Raw genomic sequence first — 20,034 nt, 5'->3', positions numbered from 1 at the left:
GGAGCTTCCTCGGGGAAAATCCGGCTTAAAAATAAATAAAGGAGGGAAGCGAGGATCGGTTTTAAGGTGGTTGTCATGCGCGAAACCACATAGGCGTTCCTTTTTCAAATATTATATGGCAGCCGTGCCTTTATTAGAGAATGGGATGGAATCCATTAAATCAGTGTTTCTCAACCTTGGCGACTTTTAAGTCCTGTGGACTTCAACTCCCAGAACCCCCCAGCCAGCAGAGCTGAAGCAGAGCTGGCTGGGGGATTCTGGGAGTTGAAGTCCACAGGACTTAAAAGTCACCAAGGTTGAGAAACACTGCATTAAATGCTTTGTATGAGAGTTTGTGTATTATTTTACTATTTTATTCTTTTTATTTTTATATGGTTTTTATATCTCTCTGAGTCGCAATATAAATTTTCTAAAATAAACGAATTAGCCTCTTTAAAGGCACAACGTATCACGCAATCTTGAATTATTCATTTATGTTCTTTACTAGGAGGGATAAAAAGAGAAATTGGAGGACGGGGGAAATTGGAGTATTTGTTTGGAACTGGAACGCTAAAATAGAATGTGAGAAAAGTCTTTTCCCTTCCTTGGAGCCTGGAAATGATCTGGATTACTGCCTGGAGTCCTTTTGGCAAGATTTTCAGAAGTGGTTTCTCCTCGCTTTCTTCCTAAGATTGGGGGGGGGGGGGGGGCAGTGACTGGGCTAAAGTCACCCAATTGGCTTCATGCCTCAGGCAGAACTCGAACTCACCATCTCTCCAGTTTCTAGGAGCCTTAATCTGCACAGGTGGAACAGAATAACAGAGTTGGAAGGGACCTTGGAGGTCTTCTAGTCCAACCCCCTGCTCAGGCAGGAAGCCCTATAACCACTTCAAACAAATGGTTATCCAACATCCCCTTGAAAACAGTGTTGAAGCATTCACAGCTTCTGGAGGCAAGTTGTTCCACTGATTAATTGTTCTAACTCTCAGGAAATTTCTCCTTAGTTCTAAGTTGCTTCTCTCCTTGATTAGTTTCCACCCATTGCTGCTTGTCCTGCCCTCAGGTGCTTTGGAGAATAGCTTGATTCCCTCCTCTTTGTGGCATGTATCTCTTTCCTGAGATACTGGAATACTGCTATCATGTCTCCCCTAGTCCTTCTATAGGTATATTCAAATCTTAGTCCAACTGCGAAGCATGCGCACAAGCTGCTTTCGCTCTTAAAGCTTTCTTAGGCAAGATCATAGAGGTGGAGCGGGGCGGAGCGCGTGCTTCCGGCTCCCACTTCCGAGTCAAGACGCCAAAGGTCGACGCGCGGCTACCGGTCACGTGAGGTCGGCTTGGAAACCGGAAGTTCCGCTCTAGCCTATTGGCTTGCGTATCCGGTTCCCCGGTGCGGCAGTTGAGGAGGCTCGAGGCCTTCCCCGGAAGCGCCGATTCTGGGCTTCTGATTCGGGGTCTCGTGAGGGAGACCCGGGAGGCGGCGGCGGCGTCGGAGCAGATGGGAGGGAGCGGCGGGAGGCAGGGTAGTTATGTGGCGCCGGATCATCGCTCTGATCGTTCATCCCTTTTCGCCCAGCAGCTCCGGAGCCCTCGGTCTCCACGGCGGTATGTTTTACGCGGTGCGGAGAGGTAGGAGAGTCGGAGTTTATGGCACCTGGTGAGTAGCTATGGCACCTCTTCCTCCCACCCGGTAACGTTTCAGATCTCTCAGAATAGGTAAATAGATGGGATCGAGCGAATGCTGGCTGGGGAATTCTGGGAGTTGAAGTCCAGACATCTTCAAGTTGCCAAGGTTGAGAAACACTGTCCTAGCCACTGTCTTTCCACTGAAGAGGATGAAGGTATCTGAGGCTTTAAATCAGTGTTTCTCAACCTTGGCCACTTGAAGATGTCTGGACTTCAACTCCCAGAATTCCCCAGCCAGCATATATATATGCATATATATATATATATATATATATATTAGATTTTTTACAACCCCTGGTAAGCCCCAATTATGGGAGGAAGGTCACACTTCCATTCTCTGTCCTTCGGCTCGTCACAAGAGACCATCCAGACAGAAACCCAATATTTTTTACTGTTGCCTTTTTGCTACATTTGTTATATTTATGCTGATAAATAAATAAAGGGAGACTAGTATAGATCTATTTCAAGCTATTTAGCTCTCATCAGCTAGCCATACCCTTACTGGGATTTGAACCTGGGCTATATTGCACAGGCCTAATGGCTAAGATCTTTGCCTAGTATGCCTAGTGTGCAATATAGCCCAGGTTCAAATCCCAGTAAGGGTATGGCTAGCTGATGAGAGCTAAATAGCTTGAAATAGATCTATACTAGTCTCCCTTTATTTATTTATCAGCATAAATATAACACACACACACACACACACACACACACACACACACACACATATATATATATATATATATATATAATTACTTCAATGCAGACAGTCCTCTCTTAACAATGGGAATTGGGACTGGAAACATCATTGCTAAGTGATGCATTCATAAATTGGGGGGGGGGGGAATCATGTGGCTATGCCAACTCATAATGGCAGTTCCAGTGGCTATTGTTAAGTAAATTGAACGCACTGTTAAGTGAAATGTCACATCACCATGGCTTGCAACCAAGAGCGGGTTTGCAGAATTTCTGTTGGTTTGAGGGATGTGTTACGCTTTGCATGGCAAAGTTTGCAATTTAGAAGCAGGTAGCAGTCAGCTGAAGTGGCCTGCAGTACTGCACCCTCACCACTGCGCCACCTTGGCTCTTATACACAGACACACACACACACACATAAATACATACATACATAAGGAAACAGTTCTATTGGGATTACCATGAATATTGTTTTAAATGTGGAGGAAGGTATCTAAGGCTAGAGCAGGCGGGAATTCTGGGAGTTGAAGTCCCGGACATCTTCAAGTGGCCAAGGTTGAGAAACACTGGGATAGATGAAGGAGAGAGAAAGAAATAGGCAGATTTCATAGTCCTGAAAGAAGGCAAATATTTTGTCTCCCAGAATACATTTACGCCTCCACTTATAACCACTCGCTTAGTGACCATTTGAAATCCCAGCGGCACAGGAAGAAGTGAGCAGGGACCGTTTATCACACCTATGGCCGTTGCAGCCTCCCCATGGCCAGGTGGCCGCGATTGAGAACTGATTCGCATTTATGACTGTTGGCAGAGTCCTGGGGTCGTGTGGTCCTCTTTTGCGCCCCTTCTGACAAGCAATAGCAGTTAGGCTTATATAGGCGCTTCATAGGGCTTTCAGCCCTCTCTAAGCGGTTTACAGAGTCAGCATATTGCCCCCAACGACAATCCGGGTCCTCATTTTACCCACCTCGGAAGGATGGAAGGCTGAGTCAACCCTGAGCCGGTGAGATTTGAACAGCCGAACTGCAGAACTGCAGTCAGCTGAAGTAGCCTGCAGTACTGCACTCTAACCACTGCACCACCGTAAAAATTAGACCAATTTTAGAGCAAGTAGCAATAGCAATAGCAGTTAGACTTATATACCGCTTCATAGGGCTTTCAGCCCTCTCTAAGTGGTTTACAGAGTCAGCATATTAGCAATAGCAGTTAGACTTATATACCGCTTCATAGGGCTTTCAGCCCTCTCTAAGCGGTTTACAGAGTCAGCATATCGCCCCCACAGTCTGGGTCCTCATTTCACCCACCTCGGAAGGATGGAAGGCTGAGTTAACCTTGAGCCGGTGAGATTTGAACAGCCGAACTGCAGTCAACTGAAGTGGCCTGCAGTGCTGCACTCTAACCACTGCACCACCTCAGCTCAATAGGAAAGCCAGATTCACTTAACAATCATGTTACTAATTTAACAGCTGCAGTGATTTACTTAACAAGAAAAGACATAAAAAGGGAGCAAATTTAGCAAATTATAAAGTGAGAAATTTTGGGCTCAGTTTGTGATCATAAGTTGAGGATTACCTGTAATAGCAATAGCAGTTAGACTTATATACCGCTTCATAGGGAATTCTCTAAGCGGTTTACAGAGTCAGCATATTGCCCCCACAGTCTGGCTCCTCATTTCACCCACCTCAGAAGGATGGAAGGCTGAGTCAACTTTGAGCCGGTGAGATTTGAACCGCTGAACTGCAGATGTTGCAGGATGCAATCTAAATCAGTCACTGGGACCAGAGGATTGTTTTTTCAGACTCCTCCTGGAGCACATCCTCAGGGACTTCCTCTGTCCCTGGGCTGTTCTGTTGGGCATAGTATTTATATGGTGCCTGATTGTGTTTGGTTTTTAGTAATTTCATTTAATTGGGGTGTTGCTAGCTGGCAGGTCAGAGAGTGTTGTTTCCTTGTGCCACAGACTCCTCTAAGTACCTGATAAGTTGGTGGCAGATCAGCACTCCTATAGACTGATAAGAAACTTATTTCCCAGGCTTTGTTTCTTTGGCTATTTTTTGTCCCTACTCTGCCAATGATCTTCTGGGTGGTGTACAATAAAATCAATATTTAAAAAATTGACAAACATTTTACAATTAAAAATACCTATCAGGACTAATAACAGTAGCAGAGAGAGTTAATGTAGGCACTATAGATCTTTTACTACTTTCTTGAGATTGCCAAGCTTATTAAGACATCATCCATGCTTAATTTGTCCAGTCAATATTTTTATAGTTTTTTAAAAAAAACAATGAAATTATTTAGTGCCATATTCAAATACTGAGCTATTAAGTTCACCAGATAATTTGGAGTCGGTCATATCCTTCAATCTTAAGTAACCGTACAAAGATGTTATAATAACGCAAGAAGATGGTGTTGCCAACTTTGGGCTTCTAAAAAGAAATATAGATAAAGACTTACATGGAAATTACAGTAAACAAATTTACTGAGATTCAGTTTCAAGGTAATACCAGTATGTTGTGACACCGAAAATTTCATCCTATAGATGAGAAAAAGCCAAGTTGAATTCATGAAATCACCATATGTATAGATTGCAAGACCTAAGTCACGTAGGTGAGATGGGCAGTGTAAAAGTTCAATAAAACACTCATAGATTTATATTGACTATTTGTGCAAATATATATTTGTGGAAGGGGAGAAGAGATTTGGGCTGATACGCAGTTTTAAAAGTAAGAAATTGCCTTCTAGAGCTTTCCATATCTCTGTCATATTCCTTTTTCTCAACTGAACAATATGTTGCTTTCTGGTATACAAAATAACTTGAACTGTAAAATAGATCAAGCAAATCTACAGAAGAAATTTCTCCAATTCTGTTTTCGTTTCACAGTTCCCCTCCAAAAAAAAAAGCACCTTAATCAATTTTAAAATCTAAAGGAAACCTCAAAAGAAGCTAAGATTTTCCATTTAGGAAATTTGTGGTATTATAATCTAAACCAGTGTTTCTCAACCTTGGCAACTTGAAGATGTCCGGACTTCAACTCCAGTTGAAGTCCGGACATCTTCAAGTTGCCAAGGTTGAGAAACACTGATCTAAACAATATGCTGCCCTTTTCTCACTGTATTTTGACAGGGATGAATGTAACGAACAAGTTCATAAATATCAGTGTGCCAGCTTCAAGAAGTTTGCAACAAAGAAAGAAGCCTGGGCTTTTATAAACGAAGAAACAACAGGATCATCAACTTATTCAAGAGGTATATACTATGCAACTTTCTAAATTTGAATAGCAGAAATATAGAAATAGCTTTTTGATAATTAAAGACAGTATGCTAGGTGAAGTAGGATGAGCTGTATATTCAAATGACATTCACAACTCCAATGAACAGGTGGTATCTCCAGAAAATAATTTCAGTCTATCTATTTTTTGATACAAGCAGTTTGGTTGTTGTTTTAAATCAAAATTATTATTGCAATCATTAATAAGTCTTAAAGTTACCTTGCTTTTCAAAAGAGAAATGATGGAATTGACAAAAATAAAAAGTTACAGCTGAAAGATTAAGGGGTTTCCAATCACGCCTTACTTTCTAATAGCAAAAGTGGTCTGGAAAATGTATTGCTGTAGTGATAATTTCCCTCTCTTAATGAGGAAACACGCAGCTGGAGAAGTTAGAATAGAAATAGACAAGTATGGCAATGGCATTGAAGAAATGTAACAGCTGTTGTGTAAGGATCAGCTTAACCCAGTTAGAGGGAAGAGGGAGGGGAAAAATTGACCCGTGTTTATTGTCTTTGGCATAAGAAGAATATTTGTCAGGATTTAAAGTTTCTGTTATTGTACCATATACCAATAAGTGGTGCCTGTTTCATATGGTGCCTGTTCCCTAAACTGGTCTACCTTATAGTGCTGACAGTAGGCTCACCAAACACTGCAGTTTTTGAGATAACAATAATGAGATAACAAATCTGCTAAATCTATATTTTTGGATTTTTTTTATTTGGCACAGACAACAAGAATGGGGTAATTCCTCCTCTTCTAGGTTTTTGCCTTTGAACTTGTGACAGTCCATGTCCCAAGTAGTGAGCAAATATCCCATTACTCTAAAATATGGAGCTTTTTCCAATGAAGTTTATATTACGGTTGTTAGTAATATGAAAAATTTGAACAACATAAAAGAAGCTGAGAAATAACTTTAGCAAGAAAGATATGCAATCGCCTATCTGCAGCCCTCCCTAAGAAAATTGGATGAAAATGGATGGGTGCTGGATCCTGCTAAATTGAACAATAGTTCCTTGAGGAAAGGCTGGACCACAATCTCCTTCAAAGTTGGTGGAACCAGTCCCTCTCACATGCATCACTGTTGTATGGACCCAACCATGTGTCATCTTTGGTGGGGGAAGCTTGTCCAGCTAGGAGGCATAGACGAAAAACACAAGTGATCACACAATCCCAAGGACATGTCTACTCTACCAGGACTGAGGGGATCAAATTCTTCACAGATAATAGAGGTAGAAAATGTCTTAAAACACCTCCCTGGGATCTAAACTGTTAACCATTCATCTCAAAGTGATTCCAATTACTTTTTCCAACAGATGCATAAAATAATGCTTACATTGGCCTTGCAGATATTCTTAGTAGTCCCTCCTTAGACAGCAGTGATTGAATCGATAGGCTGGTAATCTATTGATGCAGAAGAGTGGATTGCCATGAAGTAACCCTTCACAAAGCTTCTTTCTCTTCCTTGGTCAAGTTTACTCTTTGGCTTCCACCAATAATACTCTTAGCATTTCTACCACCATTTCATCTCTCAAAGCTCCTCCAAAAACCAAGGGAGTCCAGGCTCTTATGAGCAGCAAAAATCACTTTATATAAGTAATCTTTAAAGACATCAATGCGTTTTAGGTTTCATAATCATTGGAATTTCCAGCCATTTCTACAGCAGGTTCTGTTTAGCTGATCTAAAACACCCCAAAAACATATTCTTGGATAACGAATAAAATGTGTACTTTTTTTATCAGACAATTGCAATCGTATCAATTCAGTGTCAAAATAAATAGGTAAATTAAATATGGTTCTAGTGATGAAATTGTTTGCACTAGCTGCAATGCTGCTTTCTGATGTTAGTGTTCAAATTATTATTGGTAGTCAAATCCTATCTTTTAGTTACAAGTTAGGCATGGAAACTTCTGCATATTTTTTTCTATTTCTATTATGAATATTATCTGTGTTATCTTTCATCTTTGAATTAATAAATTGATAAAGACAAAGGATTATCTCTTAATACTGTATATGGGAGTTATTTTTCACATTTAGAATTTTTTCTTTAAAAAAATGAGACTTGCACATGGATGTAAGAATTAAACCAATTAAAATGTTTACACGAGGAACTCCAGTGATGTTCTTCAATATGAACGTTTCAATTTGATATTTGTATAATTTTCTTTTTTCTCTTAAGAGTTTGGTGAAAGGGACAACAATTATACACATAACAAGGATACATCTGAGTCAAGTGATACAAGATCATACAAAAGATCATACGAAGAGCCTTCAGAGAAGAAATATACATATAAGCGTGTAAAATATACAGATGTTCCTTATAGTCCTCCAGCAAATAAGAATGAATTCAAGTACATAGGTAACTCCTCTCTTTCTACAACTTGTTATAGTGCCTTTGAATCTGTTTTGTATTTTTTTTTCTGGATGAAAAATTTTATATCCTTAACTCTTATAGAAGTTTGGAACAGTGTTTCCGAAAATAAGACAGGGTCTTATTTTCTTTTGCGCCCCGAAATAAGCCCTTGGCCTTATTGGTCTTATTTTCTTTTGAGGTGCAGGAGGCAGTGAGTGTGCTCACCTCTTGGCTGCTGCTGTGCTGCAATATTTTTGGGGAGGGCTTACTTTAAAGCAGGCTCTCAAAAGCCCGATTGGGCTTATTATCCAGGGAGGTCTTATTTTCGGGAAAACAGGGTACTAGTGACTTGCTTCTATGCGAAATAACTGTAAGAGATAAGAATTTGGGGTTTGAATGTTGCAAGTTCTATAAGTATCTAAAATAAACACTAGGGAAGATAGAAAAAAATAATTCTAGCAAACGATCAAACAAGCAAATAAGGGGAAACTGTTGCGAATGTGTGATGGGGGGTAGTCTAGATTCCCAGGAGGGAGGACCTACATTCCAGAGGGCCAAGAGGCAATGAAGTTTAAATAGTTTGGTTGAACTTCTCAGCGTATGCCTTGAGGGGAAGAAACGTTATCCAATTGTAAATGTACACATTGTTTTCCAGTAGTGGAGGGAAGTTATCCGAAGCTGAATTACGCATTTCTTCTACTTCAGCAGGCAGGACAAAAGCCACAGGGGAGAGGAACCCTCTGAGCTAGTTTTCTAGACCAGGTCCATGGCATCTCGGCCTGCCACCTTCGTGTGGGGCAGCTCCTCAGGAAACTCACCCTGTGACAACTTGCCACGCTCCTGTGGGGTCCCACAGGGGTCCCTTCGCAGGAGGCAGCTGTCAACCACGGCATTGCAACGGACCACATGTTCGGATCCAGGTCCGGCTTCCCATGGGTGTGGCTGGTCAGTCAGGTCGGAGTGTGTCTGCTCTGCATAGCTCTCTGCAGTTGCAGTGCGCACGTGGAAGATACATCCTGCTTGCCGGGGAGGCATCCCAACTGAGCCTCATTCAGCTGTTCTTTTTCCCCCGCGGGCCTCTCAAGAGGATGCCATCCATGCCAGTCTCACCAGTGCAGATCTCTCCTCCAGTGTGCTGCACTGGACCATGACTGTTTCCAGGGCACAGAGGGGAGCCAAGCAGAGGCAGTGCCAGCCATCTGGCAACTACCAATGACTGCCACTTAGCCTGCCTTTCATGCAGGGGGGCGGGGGGTTGCCCTTTGAAGGCTTCCTCGTCTCCCTTTCCAGCACCACCACCCTCGACAGACAGCTGCGCATAGTAGACACACTCTGACCCGACCAGCTGGCCGCACCCATGGGAGGCCAGAGCTGCAGACGTGGTTCGTTACAATACTGTGGTTGATTGGGAATGCTGGCTGGGGAATTCTGGGAGTTGAAGTCTGGACATCTTCAAGTTGCCAAGGTTGAGAAACACTGAACTTTTTGAACTTTTTCATCTCCTACCTGTTTGGATAATTTTAATCATTATTAAAATGAAAGTTATCAGTGTTTCTCAACCTTGGCCACTTGAAGATGTCTGGACTTCAACTCCCAGAATTCCTGAATGCTGGCTGGGGAATTCTGGGAGTTGAAGTCCAGACATCTTCAAGTGGCCAAGGTTGAGAAACACTGCTCTAGCCTTAGATACCTTCCTCCACATTTAAAACAATATTCATGGTAATCCCAATAGAACTATTTCCTTATGTATGTATGTATGCATGCATATGTGTCTGTGTGTGTATATGTATGTATGTATATATGTGTGTGTATGTGTATATATCTATGTATATGTGTGTGTGTGTATTTAGTGTTGGCAATTTATCAGCTAGAGTTTTCAATTCTGGCTTCCATTGTATAGTATGCTTAGATAAGTTACAGAGTTTTGCTAAAACTGGCTAAATGTATATCATACTCTGAAATAGTTTTATCATCTGTACGTAAATGCAGTTTCCAGAAACAATCTATTTAAATTGTTTAGGAAATTTGACATTGTCTGGTGCTGTTTTAATGCAAATCTGCCTTTATAGGAGATTATACAGTTGTCTACACAGATGGATGTTGCTCAAGTAACGGACGCCAGGAGGCCCGTGCTGGGACAGGTGTATATTGGGGACCTGGTCATCCCCTGTGAGTAAACCTTTTTTTCCCCTTTATATCTACTAGAAGAGGTTTTGGCAGGCATTGTGCGATCTCCACGATAGCTTTACAAACATATGCACAATTGACTCTAAAAAGGAATTGGATGTGATGTTTAGATGGAGAGGCTAAGAAATGTTTGGACAACCTTTTAATACTTGATTCATAGCTGGTCATTGTGAAACCTTGAGTCAAATTGGCAGTGCAGTTTTCAGAGTGAAGAAGGAAATCAAGTGACCCCTGTCCAAAGCAGACAAGGCTCATACCTGCTTCTAAAATGCAAACTTTGCCATGCAAAGCGTAACACATCCCTCAAACCAACAGAAGTTCTGCAAACCCGCTGTTGGTTGCAAGCCATGGTGATGTGACATTTCACTTAACACTGCATTCAATTTACTTAACAATAGCCACTGGAACTGCCATTATGAGTTGGCATAGCCACATGATTTTTTCCCCCCAATTTATGAATGCATCACTTAGCAATGAAGTTTCCAGTCCCGATTCCCATTGTTAAGAGAGGACTGTCTGTATTGAAGTAAATATGTGTGTGTGTGTACGTGTGTACGTGTACTTGAGAGACCGCCTGCTGCCAATTACCTCCAATAGACCGATTAGATCCCACAGATTAGGCCTCATCCGAATTCCATCCGCCGGCCAATGCTGGCTGGTGACTACCCGGAGGAGGGCCTTCTCGGTGGCTGCTCCGACCCTCTGGAACGAGCTCCCTGTGGAGATTCGAACCCTCACCACCCTCCAGACCTTCCGCAAAGCCCTTAAAACCTGGCTGTTCCGACAGGCCTGGGGCTAAAGAGCTGTTCCCCCCCCCCCCCCTCGAATGGTATGGTTGTTGTATGCTTTTAAATTGTGTACTGTTCTGTTCGTCTTTTTTATCCCTTATCTGTACCCCTTTCCCTGACTTGGATTGTGAGCCGCCCTGAGTCCCCTTTGGGGAAAAGGGCGGCATATAAATTCAATTCTATATAGATAGATGATAGATAGATAGATAGATAGATAGATAGATAGATAGATAGATAGATAGAGAGATAGAGAGATAGAGAGATAGAGATAGAGATAGAGATAGAGATAGAGATATTAGTCTAAGACAGTGTTTCTCAACCTTGGCCACTTGAAGATGTCTGGACTTCAAGTCCCAGAATTCGAATGCTGGCTGGGGAATTCTGGGAGTTGAAGTCCGGACATCTTCAAGTGGCCAAGGTTGGCCTAAGACTACATTTATACTGCAACTGTTTTTGTATGAAATCCCATTTTGACCATGCTGTTTTTATTGATTTTGCTGTCCTCCACAGAAACAATAGTGAAAGACTTCAGGGACGGCAAACAAATCAAAGGGCTGAAATAAATGTAAGCAATAACTGAATTAATGTTCAGCTTCTGCAACGAGGCCATTCAAATTATTTAAGTTTGCGAGGAATCCGGTCTTACTCTTGTTTATGAGGGATTGATCTGCCGTACTATTCTTATTCAGAGTGGTTGATCTTATCCAGCAATAGCAGATACAAGTTTGAAAGCAAGATCAACACCCCAAACTTGGATCTTAGCCAGATAGCTCAGAAATAAGCCATAATTAAACCTTCTGAAAGTTAACCAGGAATCTAAACACTCACTTTGAGTTTTAGTTCTTGACAAAAAGTGCTGTGAAACCAGAGTAAACGGGCCACGGTTATCTGCATCATTCAGATCCCTGGGAGTTGAAATGGGGCTATACACTCCTGATTAGCAAAAAAGCAAAATATTGAAGTAGAGTTTTGCAGTATGATGCAACTTTTGTGGACCCTAACTCAATCTTAAGTTTCCCACTGACTGGCAGTTCTTCACATGTTGTAGTCGGGTCTGAAGGCAGGAGATACGTATCCAGTCTTTCACTGTTTATGCTAAAAGCTCCAGCTCGTAGTCTCAGAATATTTCTCAAACCTTCACTCCTTTATTTAATAATCCACGAGAGGTTTCCAAGAAAGAGGAGCTGAAAGCATGTATGATCATAGTAAGCTTGATTAAAGGCCAAATATTTAGAGGAGAAAGCACGCCAGTCTCCCTGGGATAGATATGCATGCAGTGTTCTGCCATGGCACTTACATGTCATAGGATAGGTTTGGAAAGCTTTTATATCCAACCCGCTGAGCGTGAATCCTGGGCATCAAGCAGACTCGGTTAAAACTCTTGAGAAACCAGCATCAGCCTGTGAAAGGCATTTCCTGTGAACTCCTCAGTATCTCTGCACCTGAGGTTCCTGCTCAGCGATATTCCCAAACCATGCTAGGCTCTACGGTTTTTTTATGCTAAAAGTTCAGCATGGTGTTAGCTTGGTTGTGGTTATACAGTAGTCTGCCCGGTGAAGTTGTCTTTGGAGATGTTAGAGCTGGCATTGAGGTCAGGGAATTTAATGGGATTAATGAAATATTTTTCACTGGCCGTTGAAATGTATCTAGCACAGTGTTTCTCAACCTTGGCGACTTTAAGTCCTGTGGACTTCAACTCCCAGAATTCCCCAGCCAGCATAGCTATGCTGGCTGGGGAATTCTGGGAGTTGAAGTCCACAGGACTTAAAGTCGCCAAGGTTGAGAAACACTGATCCAGCAATTTCATCTGGTTGAGAATGTCATGGCAAAAGCCTGGGCCTCGGTGCCAAATAGCACAAGGAATCTTCGAAGGCCCACTTCAAAAGGGCTGGTTTTCTCCTATAATAGCGATGGTGAACCTTTTCAGCACCGAGTGCCCCAAAGGGAGGACACACGTGCTCGTCTGGGAGGCGACCTGGAAGTAGAGCTGCCCAGTGAGCACACGAGGGCTGGGAAATGAACTTTCGGCTTCCGGGATGCGCTAGTCTTTTAAGTTACTGTTGTGCGTGTGTGTATAACCATCAGCTGGCCAGCAGACATGCTAACGCTGGAAAATAGCAGCTTCTGGCACTGCCGCACACACGAAGGCCAGCTGATCGTCGTGCACGCATGTGTGCCAGAAACCAAAAAGAGGAACGGGAGGTGCCACGCATGCCAGGTGAAATGACTCCGCGTGCCACTTTGGTTTGCCATCACGGTCCTATAACAACAAAGACAGCCTGAGATTGGGCTGTTTGAAAGAACACATTCCAGGCTTTAAGGGTACTGGAAATCCTTTTCTCCTGCCACTTAAGACATAGAGTAAATAAAATTTAATTTAATTATCAAAATTTATGTGCCGCCCAATTCCCAAGGACTCCGGGCGGCTTACAAAAAGAAGGAAAAAAAGAAAAAAGACAGTTTAAAATCATAAAACCACATGCATTCGTTCTGATCGGGGCTGGACCTCAACAATGAGGTCAACAGCCCCAGGCCTGCCGGAATAGCCAGGTTTTTACAGCTTTCCTGAAGGCCATGAGAATGGGTAAAAGACGTTTTCAGTGGCTTCTCTCAGAGGCTAGATCGGTCTCTGTGATTCTGCCTCATGATTGTGCAATGCTTCATTGTCAAAAGGAAAAAAAGGGGTGTGAACATACAAACCACTTGTTTGCAACACCTTAAATCGGTGGCATATTTTCCTAGGATCCCCTACAGCAGTGTTTCTCAACCTTGGCCACTTGAAGATGTCCGGACTTCAACTCCCAGAATTCCCCAGCCAGCGAATGCTGGCTGGGGAATTCTGGGAGTTGAAGTCCGGACATCTTCAAGTTGCCAAGGTTGAGAAACACTGCCCTACAGGGCCTTTCCCAGCTGCCTAAACAATTCCTAAAACAAGATGCACGTTGAGTTGCAAACAAGCGCTTCAAATCCCCTTTTCGCTTCTAAACAGATCTAAAATGTTAGCTTCCTTTTTCCACATGCGTTCAAAAAAATGATTTTATTCAGGTGGGCCGTAAGATGGGAATTTTACCACCGGAGTGGATCCGTATTAATGTTTTGAGCGTGATCTAGTCCACTGATGGATTTATTGTCATTGAAACAAAACTACAATTTCTTGAACTCAGAGGAATTTTAATAGTCACACAAACATTTATTTCATCCATCTCCAGCAAGAAAAGCCATGCCTAAGTCACACCTAAGGATGCAAGAGCTGATGAAATATTTATAAGAAAACTCAGTAAATAGTCAAAGGTGGCTCACATCCTCAGTTCAACCCTGGGCTACAAACTTCCTCTTGTATCAGGATGGTTTACATCAGGGGTAGTCAACCTTTTTATACCTACCGCCCACTTTTGTGTCTCTGTTAATAGTAAAACTTTCTAACCGCCCACCGGTTCCACAGTAATGGTGATTTATAAAGTAGGGAAGTCAATTAAATTAAAAAAAGGAAAGTGCTTCAGTATCGGACAAAACCCCTACCGCCCACCATGAAAGCAGGAACGCCCACTAGTGGGCGGTAGGGACCAGGTTGACTACCACTGGTTTGCATCCTTCAGAGGGAACTTGCCCATTTCTGTTGATAAAGTGTGTGTCCTGTACTGCAATTGAATCACAGCAATTTTGTGGGTTACAGTCCTAAAACAAACCGGTGTTTATTCATCTTCTTCACTCCTGAAGTATGTTCTCCAAATGTTTTCTTCAGGCCGCTTGCAAGGCGATAGAACAAGCAAAGAGTCAAAATATCAAAAAACTGGCAATCTATACTGACAGCAAATTCACCATTAACGGTAAGTATTTTAGACACGGAGAAATGAAGTAGCCGCTTAAAATGATAGCAGATGACAGAAGGCATTCTGCATTCTCTTGTCTCACCAGACACGGTCAACGTCCATTAAACTATTTCTTTTCTGCACTTAAAAATGTTCGAAATTATTTTTCTCCTTTTTATTTACTGTATTTTTCGGACTATAAGACGCACCGGAATGTAAGACGTACCAAAATTCCGAAGAGGTAAACAACAACAACCCAAAAAAAAGGCTTTTGCCCTCCCCGGTCCCCAGGGGCATTCTGCAGGCCTCCCAAACCCTGTGTGTGTCCCATTTTTCACAAAAATGGGGCACGCAGAGGGTTTGGGTGGCCTGCAGAGTGGTCCTAGAGGCTGGGGAGGGTAAGAATGTGATACATGGGGAGTTTGGCAGATGAAACACTTGCCCGTTTTTGGCAAAAAACGGGGCATGCAAGGGTGTGGGAGGCCTGTAGAGTTCTCCTGAGAACAAAAACAGCAGTCCAAAAACGGGCCCATTTTTCCCGTAGTTTTGGCGGGAGGGGCTACAGCAGAGTTTAGTCACAGCCTGATTGGTCCAGAGACTGAGGGATTTTTCTTAAGTATGCTCCTCTCCCTCTAGGCTCCTAGTTTCTACTAAACCTTGTTGTAGCCTCTCCCACCTTCACTACAGAAAAGAAACGTTCAGGGAAGGACCAACGTTCTTTTTCACCTGTTTTTTGCAAAAACGGGGCATGCAGAGGGTTTGGGAGGCCTGCAGAGTGCTCCCAAGGGGGCGCAAAAATGCCCCGTTTTGGTGAAAAACAGGCCCATTTTTGGCCTCTCAAATCCCCCAGGAATGCCATTTTTGTTCTCCCCAACCCCCAGGAGCACTCTGCAAGCCTCCCAAACCCTCTGCCTGTTTTTGACAAAAGTGGGGCAGGATTTTCAGTGTATAAGACGCACCAACATTTCCACCCTCTTAGGGGAGGGAAAGTGTGTCTTATACTCCACAAAGTGTGGTATTTTTAAAGCACATCAATAAATCCAAAAGAAAGAATACGTAATATCCCTGCAAGAAGTTGAGATCTGAAATTTAATACTCTATGGCGATTGTCCTGATGAAATTTGCTGTGTGATGTCATACTTGAGGATCTCTTGTTGCGTGTCTCTTTATATTTGGACAAAGATGGTGGCCTGTTGTGGACAAAGCTTCTGAAATCCCTTGAGCGTGTTCCAATTGCCAACCCGTGGCCTCCCTTTACATGTATTTAAACATGCATCTCTCCTTCCTGTACAAAAGAAAACAGTAAAACGAGATGGCAGATACTAGTAAAATATGATGAAACAGAATGTATAGTTAATGCAAGTTTTCCCAAGACATTGAATATGCCGATAAATACGTACACGGCATATTCTGTAAAAATGCCATTAAATTTTCACCATGCAAAGTAGAATTTATCAGCCTTCCCATTGTGAGATCAAAGAGCTAGTTCATAAACAGAAAACCAATAGGTATCAATATTGTAAAACAATTGTAAAAGAATCATCATTTTTGGTTACCCCCCATTATTTATTTCTTCATGTAATGTCAAATACCAAATTTTTGATATATACAGTAGAAAAGAACCATTCCTATACCTTTAGAGTGTACTGCTGTATCCAAGAATGTATTAATAGATTTCTGAATATTACTCCAAAATAGACCAAGCCTATATCACATTGTTTCTCAACCTTAGCAACTTGAAGATGTCTGGACTTCAAGTTGCCAAGGTTGAGAAACACTGCTATATCATATGAGCAAGCATCTCCTTTGTCTTCCTATAATATTTTTCCATAGTGAATTTGACAGACAATTGTTTTAAAGTATTATTGAGGTGTCTAAGAAATAAATATGAAAAAAATCCTTTGCTGAATTATCTTCAAATTATTAAAAAAAACATCATTGTTAAAAACTATTACTCGAAGCCAAACTCTCAAGTACTGTTTGCAATTTAGGAATCAGGTGCTGTGCTTCTGCTTTTTTAATCCAAATTGTAAAATCAAGAGGTTTTGATTGAGTCTACTACCATTTTACAATTTTAGGCTGCCCAAATTCCTTTTTGCAATAGTTAAGATTATTCAGGAATTTGACTGGCAGTATTAATGCTTATATTAGCCCTTGAGTTCAGAGATTGATTTATAGTTTCCAGACTGGAGTTACACTTGAATTTAAGTTTATTGTGTGAATAAAAGTAAAAATTATATTTCTATCCTAAAGCTTTTTATGGACGTCTCCATCTGGCTATCAGATTTTAAGCTGGACTTGAGGGATTTTTTTTACTTTTGTCTTCAACTATATACGTATCTTCTTTTGCCATTTCCTAAAGTATAACATCTTTAGATACCATTTATAAATCTGCATTTTGTGTTTCCATTTAATTAAAAGTAGCAAATACTCTTTGCCAAGGTTTTCATTGTTGACAATAGAATGGAAATGAATGGAGGCTACAGTTATTATTTCTCCTTCCTCTTTCTGCCCCACCTCCCACCATCACCACCACCCTGGCATGAGACCTGCCAGGCATCTTTCAATTTGCCTTCATTCAGCCCTTCTCTATGGTCCGACATTCCATAGCATACAGAATTGCTCAGGTTGGAGATCAGATTATCACTGGAGCCTCAGAAAATGGATGAAAACGTAGCTAATGGTAACTAAGTAAATCAATAAATTGCTTCAGCTTTTGGAAGCAGAGGGTAGTAATGAGTTGATGAAGAAGTTGTCTGAATAAGCTTTGATTTGGAGTCAGGGTTGAATAACTGCAGCGAGATGTCCAGAGGTCAGGTTTGATACTAGCAATTCTGTTTTGACTCGCAAAAGCAATTGTCCTCAAACTAAATGATAGAGGGTCAACAAATCAAGTCAAACGCGAATGATTTGTCTGAATTGCAATTACAAACTGTCTTGAGCCAATAATGGGGACTATTTACTGAACAACTTTGGTTTATCAAATTGTTGGCCTCTTGGATCAGCTCAGTTGCATGGGATTGTTTCAGATGGGAGGGGAGAATTTCAGCTCCAAACGTTCTGAAGCAGGCGTTCAAATTAGAGTCTTAACAGCAGCAATCACTTATTTTGACAGGTGTGACAAACTGGATCCCAAACTGGAAGACGAACGGTTGGAAAACCAGTGCAGGAAAAGATGTAACCAACAGAGAAGATTTTGAAAGGCTGGCTAAGCTTTCGGAGGGCATGGACATCCAGTGGGTGAGTGACCTCCTTCTAAACACTGACTGAAGCTTGAAAGAAATCCAGAGGTTGCTGATGAAAGCAGCTGTGATAAATGGCAGCGTGTAAAATGAGTTACGTCAACCCAAATGAAAGAGATTTATTTGAAATCTGCGACTGGGCTCATATACTGTGCCAAGCTATACAGTGTATATTCCTTTGGACCTTCTGGGGTTCACCCACAAAACCGCACCCGACTAAACCGCATCGCTGACATCATCAACAGGGCAGCGACAGCGCGGAGACAGAAGCACGCTGTAAACCCTAACCCTAAACCTAACCCTAAAGCTAACCCTAAACCTAACCCTTACCTTAAGTTGAATCGGCTTGCTTTCAAAGCGCTATTTAAAGCGCCCTTCTTTCTCCGCGCTGGCTGTTGTCGCCCTGTTGATGACATCAGCGACACGGTTTAATCGGGCGCGCTTTAGTCGAGCGTGGTTTTGACGGGTCACGCCCTCTGGTATGAATGCTGCGCCATAAGGCATAGAGGAAGATAAGTTGTAGAACACACATTGTTCTATGTCTGGAGTAATTAACTTGGACTCTTGTTATCAACAGATGCACGTTCCTGGTCATGCTGGCTTTCCTGGAAATGAAGCAGCTGATCGATTAGCAAAAGAAGGAGCTGGAAAATCATTAAGTTAGCATTTTATAACCCAAATACTTCCCCTTAGCGGTAAGAATAAAGATTAAGCTTGTTTCGAGTTAATTTTTCTTGCGTCTCCATATGCGTTAGAATAAATGAGACAAATGTTTGGCTTAAATGGTGAGGAATGTAAATGCTTTTTATGCAACCTGTCTCTTGGCAGAGGATCTCCATTTCTCAATCTGGGTCCAAGAGTTGGAAGTATATTCAGGTGTTTATATCTTTGGAGCAGATTGCTTTGTTGTTTATATAAATAAAATTGTTATTGGTGTTAAATACCTAATATATAATGTCGTCACAATAAACATGTTTGCTACTTACGGTTTCGTTTTTTACATGCATGCTCTATTTATAAAGAGGTTTAAAGTAACTTAACATGGACATTTCTACTTTTCATCCCCACCTTGAAAAAAACTACTTAGTGAAGTAAATGGGGGCACTGATTGGCCTCCAATCACACTATGACTTTCTGTAACTGAAGATGGATTTTAATTTAAATCAACCAGGTCCAAGTCTGGGTGTGTTTTACGCTACTTAGCGTGTTTTTCGGAGTATAAGACACACCAAGATTTTGAAGAGGCAATTTTTTTTTTAAAAAAATGTTGCACTCTACAGCAGTGTTTTTCAACCACTGTGCCGCGGCACACTAGTGTGCCGTGACATAGTGTAAGGTGTGCCGTGGGGAAAACACTTTATATATAGTCAATATAGGCACAGAGTTAAATTTTTTTAACATTTTCTAATGGTGGTGTGCCTCGTGATTTTTTTCATGAAAAAAGTGTGCCTTTGCACAAAAAAGGTTGAAAAACACTGCTCTACAGAGCTCCCAAAAACGGCCTGTTTCTTGTGAAAACTAGCCCGTTTTTTGTAAAAAAGAAAGAAAGAAAGGGGGGCACGCATAGCCTTTAGGAGGCTTATAGAGTGCTCCTCGGGGATAGGGGGGCAAAAACGAGCAAAAAATAGCCCGTTTTTCGCTCATTTTTGCCTTCCCCAGCCTCCAGGAGCACTCTGGAAGCCTCCTAAGGGCTATTGCACGGCCATTTTTGCAAAGGGGGTGGGGTTTCGGGAGGGAAAAAATGCTGTATTCAGTGTATAAGACGCACCAAGATTTTCACCCTTTTTTTTTTAAGGGGAAAAGGTGTGTCTTGTACTCCGAAAAATAGGGTATCCTTTTTTTCCCCTCCAAAGTTCCCACTGTTTCCTTCTGGCAGGAAGCAACCTACATAGGAAGATAGCATCTCTTCTTGTAATGATCAATTATTATCGCCTGTAGAGTTGGAACATGTATCATCTATTTTGCCTTCTGAGGAGTTGGGATAGGAAGGACAAGGTTTGGTCCTCTAGTTTAGCTGCTTTAAACCAT

General features: G+C 41.9%; 2 protein-coding genes across 2 annotated transcripts in view; one reads left to right on the top strand and one right to left on the bottom strand.

Annotated features, from left to right (window-relative positions):
- Positions 1–3,367, bottom strand: part of COLEC11 (collectin subfamily member 11) — a 40,942-nt gene extending 37,575 nt beyond the window's left edge. Inside the window, exon 1 of the mRNA XM_032212477.1 lies at positions 3,326–3,367. The gene's annotated coding sequence lies outside the window, so the exon portion shown is untranslated. The remainder of the gene's footprint in view (positions 1–3,325) is intronic.
- On the top strand, positions 1,339–18,991 carry RNASEH1 (ribonuclease H1). Its single transcript, XM_032212475.1, has 8 exons — positions 1,339–1,636; positions 5,486–5,607; positions 7,807–7,986; positions 10,050–10,149; positions 11,466–11,520; positions 14,698–14,782; positions 17,880–18,004; positions 18,584–18,991. Exons 1-8 carry the CDS (start codon positions 1,509–1,511, stop codon positions 18,668–18,670), a joined length of 882 nt encoding a protein of 293 aa, XP_032068366.1. The 5' UTR covers positions 1,339–1,508; the 3' UTR covers positions 18,671–18,991.
- Positions 18,992–20,034: the final 1,043 nt, after the last annotated feature.

Source organism: Thamnophis elegans, chromosome 3 (genome assembly GCF_009769535.1).
Source record: "Thamnophis elegans isolate rThaEle1 chromosome 3, rThaEle1.pri, whole genome shotgun sequence".
NCBI classification, from domain to species: domain Eukaryota; kingdom Metazoa; phylum Chordata; class Lepidosauria; order Squamata; family Colubridae; genus Thamnophis; species Thamnophis elegans.
Note: the sequence above shows the minus strand (reverse complement) of the source record. Positions and strands in the feature narration are given on the sequence as shown.